Source organism: Curcuma longa, chromosome 1, assembly GCF_044706935.1.
Source record: "Curcuma longa cultivar G26 ecotype Majalengka, Jawa Barat chromosome 1, ITB_CL_G26_1.1, whole genome shotgun sequence".
In the NCBI taxonomy this organism is placed as follows: domain Eukaryota; kingdom Viridiplantae; phylum Streptophyta; class Magnoliopsida; order Zingiberales; family Zingiberaceae; genus Curcuma; species Curcuma longa.
In genome coordinates, this window is record NC_133861.1 from 11032576 (window position 1) to 11040705 (window position 8130).

At 38.1% G+C, this 8130-nt stretch overlaps 1 protein-coding gene across 1 annotated transcript; it reads right to left on the reverse strand.

Moving 5' to 3' along the window:
- Window positions 1–170: 170 nt before the first annotated feature.
- Window positions 171–7909, reverse strand: LOC141838938 (uncharacterized). The gene is made up of 8 exons (XM_074726573.1): window positions 7562–7909; window positions 6603–6947; window positions 6136–6395; window positions 4291–4432; window positions 3717–4088; window positions 3445–3576; window positions 2766–2894; window positions 171–2638 (listed from the first exon to the last, which is right to left on the reverse strand). The coding sequence occupies exons 1-8, from the start codon at window positions 7673–7675 to the stop codon at window positions 419–421; spliced, it is 3714 nt and encodes a 1237-aa protein (XP_074582674.1). The 5' UTR covers window positions 7676–7909; the 3' UTR covers window positions 171–418.
- Between the last annotated feature and the right edge of the window lie 221 nt (window positions 7910–8130).

Genomic DNA, 8130 nt, shown 5'->3' on the forward strand with positions numbered 1-8130 from the left:
ACTAGATAGCAGCATACGCTAGAAGCCTAGAACCATGTAATAAATTATTTGTACAGTGCAAACAAAATATCAGCAAAGCATTGTCAAAGTCTATTGTAATGCTAACATGAAGAAACAGATCTTCGCTCGCCAACGAGTGAAGAAATAGATCTAAGAATTTGAGACTCAAGTAATAAATCAATTTTCATTCACGACGGAAAACTTATCTCAATCCAGTACTGGTCTGAAGGAAGAAAGCGATAAAACTATATCACTCAAAGATTTCCTTTTTACAATCCGTAACGGGAAGCATAAACTGGAAACATCAACCAATGAGGATAAGCTAAAACTTAATGCGGAAGATTGTTTTTCATAGGCTACAACTGATCACGCCTTCACAACTAGAGCAGAGAAGTCTAAATAGCCTGCTTGAACTGCATTAGAAGAATGAAAGTCTTGCATCATGTCCAGAAGAAAATAAACAATACTCTTCAACCTTTATTTCTTCTTTTGAGCAATCCTGCCCCTGAGCTGCGGTTAAGTTGGAGACTATGTGTCCAGTAGTTTCAGCTTTCAGAGAATGTGGTTTTGCATTAAATCCAGCTGTGTTCCCATCTACTGGACCACCATAGTGGAATAAAGAGAAGGGTGGATGTTCATTGTTTGACTTGGCAGAATGTTCACCGATGCAGTTTTCTGCAGGAGGAGATTTGGATGGCACTTGTCTATTTGAAAATGACCTCTCATGGCCTATCGGCTCAATTGGAGAGTGTGATTGTTGAAACCCACAGGACTGGTGATGATTCTTTTGTTCTCGAAAGGTTCCAACATCTGCTCTGTTAGCTGTTGGATACAAGAATTCTTTGTTTGCATCAAAAACAGATAAGGCTACACGTTGCACAGGATGGTAATGAATAGTGAAACCAGATTGCCTGTTTGGCAAAGGATAACATCCTAGATGATTTGAGAGCATATAATGGTTTGCCTGAGGATATGTCATGAATCCAGTACAAGCTTGTGGCCAAGGATTGATGTTCCAGGTATGGTAGCCCAAGGCTGGGGAGGGAACATACGGTGGAGGTGCCATAACATATCCAGGTTGTCCATTATAGGATTCACCGGCTACAACTGATTTTTCAATGGGATAATCACATTCCAAACAGTTCTCAGATGGGCAACCTGCAACAGAGCTTGCTAAGGAATCATCTCCATTTGTCTTACCCTTGTTATCTGGAAATCCATCTAACAATCTTTGGAAAGAATCACTATTGGGTGTTGATGAATCTCTACCGCATGATTGTTGGGAAGCATCTTCAGAATCTGAAGTTACTGATGAGTCTGCATTTTGCCCACTCGAAGAGCTAGTGCTGCTATCTCCCTCACTAGGGCATGAAAAACAGTTATCTGAACTAGAAGAGCTCCTTACTGGATCAGAAGAAGTGATCTTGGCAGGGTTGAAACTGTCCTCTACATCATTCTTTGAATAATATTCTTTCTTTATTAAGAGACCAAGTTTATCCTGACAATCAACATCAGTACCAGTATCAAAGTTATCTAAATTATCCTGGCAAACATGAGCATCACAACTCATCATAGTAGCTAATTTTTCTGAACTGGTAGAATGGTTAGCTGAGCATACATTGCCAACTGATTCAAGTCTAATATGTTGCTGGCAACCACTTTCACCTTTTCCCAACCCTGTTACTGTGGGCAGTTGAGAATCAGTATGGTTTCTAGAGCCCTTTTTCCGTGCATTCAGTGGCTCCCAAACCTGCTTCCTGGAAATCTCTTTGCCAGGAGAATTAGTAACATGTTTCCCTTTTTGAAAGGAAAAATTGTCTGGTAAATAATAACCAATACCATATTTAGCATTCTGATAGGACGACCTGGGCATATGCACTGCATGTTCTGGTTTATTGGCAATCTTTATCTGCTTCCCTAATCTACTCGCTGAAACATGATACCCAGCCTTTTCACTGTAATCCTCCAGCTGATTACAGCTAGAAGACTGGTAGTCAAATCTATCTTGATCTCTCACCTTTTTAGCATTGCAGTTTCTATGATTATGCTTAGAAAACCTTTCTTTTGACAGACTGTGCAAACTATTTGTGCCTCTGGAGGAACACAAATGAATGTCAGCTTCATCTTGTTGATTGCTAATCTCTTTGCTATTATAGCATCGGTGTCTATCATACCATTTGGATGCCGGATCTGAAATATAATCTTTCCTTGGTCTTGGTTTCCGTCTTGATGATTTTGAGTATTCAGATGCAGAAGTCTCATTATTAACATGGAATTTTTCATCAATGTCAGATTGTTCTAAGGTTTCATGATTCATACTGATGCCTGAGGACTTCTCATCCATATTATCACAGGAATCAGGGTTTTGAATAATAGAACTATCACCTTGTTCATCAATAGAATCCCCAGAATGCAAAATGATAAACGATTCATCATGAGAACTGATAGATGATATACTTGAATCTGCAGGCAAAGAATCATGTGACTTAGATTCAGTAAGCTTCCTTTCCCTCTCCCTACCTTTTTCTTTTAGCCTCTCTTTTCTTCTAAGCTTCTTTTCCCGTTCTTTTGTTTTTTTCCTCTCCTTGCGTTCCTCTTCTTCACGTTTCTCTTTCTCTTCTTCCTCAAGAAGTTTAGTCTGAGAAATAATCAATAGTTTCAGATATAAGAACCTGGGAAATCACAGTCTTTAAGCCTTGCAATATTTGGTAACAGAAAAAAGATTTAAATTTTTATCTATCTAAGATTCAGAAACAATGAATCACCTGCTTTTCTAAAGTAATAACTTCTTTGCAAGCAACATGAAGGCGCTCTTCAAGCATTTTTAGGGCAAGACAGACAAATATACAATGTGCGTTTTGTCGTGCGGTACCTTCTCTGAATGCTTTTTCAACCTGGAAGAGTATTGTCATTTAGTTACAGGACGAAGCTTGATTATTGTTTGTAATTTAAAAACTACATATTTTACACTGATTCTAATTCTTTCTTACAAGGCTACTTCAATGTTGTGATTCATTGTGATTTTAATATGGATCTGATAAGACAAATATGAACAGCGATAAAATTCAAAATGAGAAACCTTTTTCAAAAGAAAAGAAAGAAAAAATTAAAATGAGGAACTCATTTCACAATCAATCTTATAGCTGGGTGCCAGGTAGGCTTGTGCCAAATTTTATGCAGCACAGGGTTGTCCCAACAAATTGAGGTGTGGCAGATCATGTTAGGTATATTCTCATAATACCAGTACTAGCTATATTTGAAGCCTCGAGAGTTAACATAGTCATTATCAGCTATATATAGAATTGCAACTCAGGAAAATAACCGTAGATATCTGAAATAAGTTCCAGTGTTAACAACTAAATTATAGGTGTGATTAATGCAACGAGTAAAAGATAAATGAACCCAGAGACAGAAATGATGGTATGAATGAGAAGTTAGAGACACCTGTTCTTTGAATATAACAGTTGCAGCATCGAGAAGAAACTCCCTAGCCAGTTCAGGACTCTTAGCATGCTTCTGTGATCGGGAACCATCTGCATCAAGCTCATTTCCATCTTTCTCCATTGCATCATCATCCTGTTTTTGTAAATAAATTAAGAAGCAAAAAATAATATCAATTGAATAAAACAATTTCATGAGCAATAGTCCAAATGATCCCTTCGATGACTATATCATCCTTGTAAAGCTAATAAACAACAATTTCCAATGGCAAATACCTCTTCTTCATCAGCTTCCTCAGCATGTTCAAAGAAATTTCTAACGCTAACACCTTCTGTGATTGTCACAAAACCATCGCCTACTATAAGCCTGTGATGAACACAATCTCGTCCCTTAAGTGCATGAGCCTTGACAGAGAGTTCAGTGCAACGGCCATCAAGTTTCCAAGCTCTAAGTGTGATATAACAAGCATCAAAGCTACAAAGATCAAGTCCAGTTACTTGGACCTTTACATTCAAGCCAACATCTTCAAAGCCTAAAATGTCAGTTTGTCCTTCTCCAGTGCCAATTGCCCATTCAAAATGGTGATAAGATCCAATTGCATCAGGAAAAGACTGCTGCCAGTCAGCTTGAACAGTATCTTCTGTTACCTGAGAGGTGAATATATCAAGGTCATCTGTTAGCTTCCACTTTGGACAGCACTCTCCATAACAAATTCACTAGCTGTTTAAAAGTAGTTCCTGATAGCTGCTGCCTTGCCACTCAACATTTTCACATTAACACAAACAAAAAAAACAAATGAAGACACTAAATATTATGATATTAACACAGATAACTCTAGCATAATCAAACCTGATATTGGAAAGCTGAATCTGCAACACAAAACCATCTAGTGCAACAAGGCTCTTTGTGCAGACGCTTCAACTCCTTTAACTCCTTGAATTCACGAATGACATTTCTTCTACAATCTCTGCAAAACCGCTTGCTGTCAAACCTGCAATATTCAAACTGAATTTTACAAACATTGCAAAATAAAATAAATGTAACCAACTCTTGTAGTCGGGACTCACAGTTCATTTGCAATATTAGTATATAGATATGAGAAACAACAAGTTCTGTAAGTTAGGTGTTTGGAAAATTACAGAGGAAACAGATTCATTTTCAATCAAAACCTTGCCATCTTTCCTGGAGTCAATTGATTAACATGGTTCAGATAATCATGACGCCACAACTATTCATTACAATTGTTCAAATGTTAAATGGACATGAAGCTCATTTTTTCAAGCACAACAAATGAAATGAGCATTATGTGAGGGGTTAATGTGCAACTTATTCTAAGACAGATGAGAATAATGTTTGTTATGCTTGAACATTTGTTATCACTACTGTCATATATTGGCTAAGATTCTCCATGTGCATTTCTTTTGTCATAGTATATCAGCACTCTCAACTTTGATAATTATTGTAATGATGAACTTTAATGCAGATGATATATATTCTTTGTCAAATATAACAGCTACATCTTCCAATCTAATTGCCAACCACACAGTCCTAGTTAAGAGCAGTCATTCTAGTGCCACATCTCCCTCTGATCTCCATTTGCAGCAACGCAACAAGCACCCTTAGCTGCTCTCAGTTCTCTCTATATCATACCTCAATTTGTCATTGTAGCATTTCCTCTTACTGTCCTAATTTGTTTGTTATGAGATTCGTTTTCTTTGTTATCCTATATACCTTGTAGAAAATCAAGCATTTCCATTTGTTTATTAGATAATATCAGATAATTATTCTCATTAATTAGTCCCAACTACCAAGATGGAAAAACACTAGAATAAAACAACTACTTTATGAGATTCTAGGAAAATCTGCTTGTTTATTCATCCGCAGGAAAAATTACAATGTGTGACATTGAGTTAAGAAAGTCATAATATTTAGGGCGTCAATAGTCGTCATGGCGAAACCGAAATCCTCGAGTCGCTTCCCAACATCGGCTTTCTCCTTAGACTCCTCATGTTTCTCTCGGTTTGATTTCTTTCTTTCTCAACTCTCATGATTTTCGATTGCCTAGATAACCTACTTCGCAGTAATGCATAACTAAGTCCTAAACTATAATTACGGTTTGTAAAGGATAAGAAAATTTACATTGCAATGTAAATAGTTGTGTCCTAAAATATAATAATATAGTATAAACTTGATGATCACTCTAGAACAAACAACCAAAAAATGTTAAGAAACATTCTTTCGTTTTACATTCCCAAAATTATTACATCTATCCTATAGACGTGTTTTTTTTTACAGGACTTTTCTTAGAAGTGTTGATAGCATTTTTTGGGGCAGTTATTTGAATCAACATCATGCCAATCAAAGAGCCAAAAATCTCCAGCTTAGAAACTTCTTTTTCTGCTAAATACAACTATAAACACACACTTAGACACTAGATGAACAAACAGACTGCAAGTTTGATTTGAAAGCACTGTCCTTTTTCCTATAGTTCTTATATATGTAAGATTTTGTGATAGAAGAGTACTGAAAGATATTCCAATAAGAATTTATATGAATAATTGCTTTATGTTAGTTAAAATAATTAAAATGTAAAGACCAATTTTTTTAATATTAATACTAGAATATCACCTTTATACTCTAGAATATGTTCCTATAGAACAAGTTGACACTATGCAAGAACAGAAAAAGGTTCACCTGTATATAAGTCTTTCAATAAAATCTTCCTCCTTCATCCGTAAGAGAGATAATCTGGTTTCCTCACCTAAAGCGGACCAGAAGTCCACAAGTGTATCACAAGAATGTCGAGCAGTATGCAAAGCACAGGTCTCTCTTGATCCATGTCCTTTACCATAATTAGCAATCCCTTGGCTAATCCAACCCCTGCCTCCACCTCCACAAGCATCAGGATAAAGTAATTCACGTTCATGTTCCCTAGCTCGAGCACTATCATACACCTGCACAATTACAAAAATTTGAAGCGTGAAATTTCAAGAAAATAATAATTAAGAAAAAAAAGTAATAATGCATCAAGAGATTTAAATATCTATATGGACAGGAAAGCATGAGGCAAAAAAGTGTGAACGAATATGAAGAGTATAAAATGAAAAGCATGAGAATTTGAAGTCCTTGAGATATGATAACAAATAGCAAGAACAACATACATTTTGCAGTGGCTTCAGTGACCTTGCCCTGACAAAGCAGTCAAGAACTGTGAGAATACCATGCTTAGTTGTTGTCAGACCACCCCAAGGATGCAGCGATGGATCCTGTACCTCATCTATGTCACTACAGTTCTGGGATTGGCAATTCCCAGCTCTATCTGAAGGTTGAAAATCAGAACCTTCCTGATGCGTTGACTTCCCATAGTTTACAATTTGTGAGAAGCCTTCCAGAAGCAACCCATTGCATCTGGAACAGTAGAGGTTCCTCCTAGCTTGTTCAAATAAAGTCTGTTTATCAAGCCTCAGGAACTCCTTTCGAGCATGAAGGGATAGCTCACTCCAGAACTAATTCATTTACATTGTCAACAAGATTAACATTTGCCATGTTAAATCATTCACAAGATATAAATCAATGGCTATAAGAATCAAATACGCCAACTGTGAAGAACAAATGAATTAAAATGTCATTCACGGATAGACATCCATATGAACAACATTTAGATTGGGAAATTTAACATTGTACCCTTTACATCAATCAATAAAACAAAGAATTCTGGAACCAAATTCACTTGTCAAGAGCCAATACATGCAATACAAGAAATATCACCGACCTTTGATCTAAATTTATGATTCTCACGGTAAACATGGATTAAACAGGTCAAGATATGCTGCCGAACTAATAGCTAGGCCTCAAGATTCTGCGCCAACGTTTCACAGATCCAAAGGAAATTGCGAAAAACACATTACATGGAAAATATTGCCGTAAATTCTGGCTGAAATCCGATTGAAACAAAATGTGTCCACTATAAGTGAACTACCGGATCTAGAGCCAAACAAAAGGGACAACCTCCAAGAAAGATAAAGAAAAACGAGAAAGAAAACCCCAAATCAAGAACTACGTAGAAAAAACGAAAAGAAACCGAATCAAGAAATTAAACCAATCCAATCCGCCGATTTACCTTCTGCAGCTGATCGAATGAGACGCTATCGCGGTGCCTGGACCAGATGCCGTCGGGCGACGCGGATCGGGCGGGCGACGAGAATTCAGCGCATCTTGTTAAGAGTCCAGGCATCTTGTATCACCCTGCCCACGCTCTCACTCTCCTTGGCAACAAATTTTCGCAGATCCGCCCGCGTTCGTGTTCGCCATCCACCGCGGCATGGAGATCAACGACGGAGCGGAGTGGAGGACGGCGATCGATGAGACGTCGGATGGGGATCGGAGCGATCGGATTGGATTCTTCCAGGCTCCGGGAGCAATCGGAATCGGGAGGATGATTCGGGGAGGGTGGGAGAAGGGGGGTTACGAGGGGGCGAAATGACACAGACGGCGCGGGGGCGTCTGTCGATGCGATCAGATCTCCGCCCTTTTTCTATTCCGCATTACTGGTATTTGCGGTAAATAGGCAGGGCGTAAATCCATGCCGGAAGGAGTAAATCGCAGTACGAGCTAGTGAGATTTAATACATGTTATGGGCTTCTCTGCAAAACATACCAGAAATGAACTCCCACAGACTGCTACTGGTCA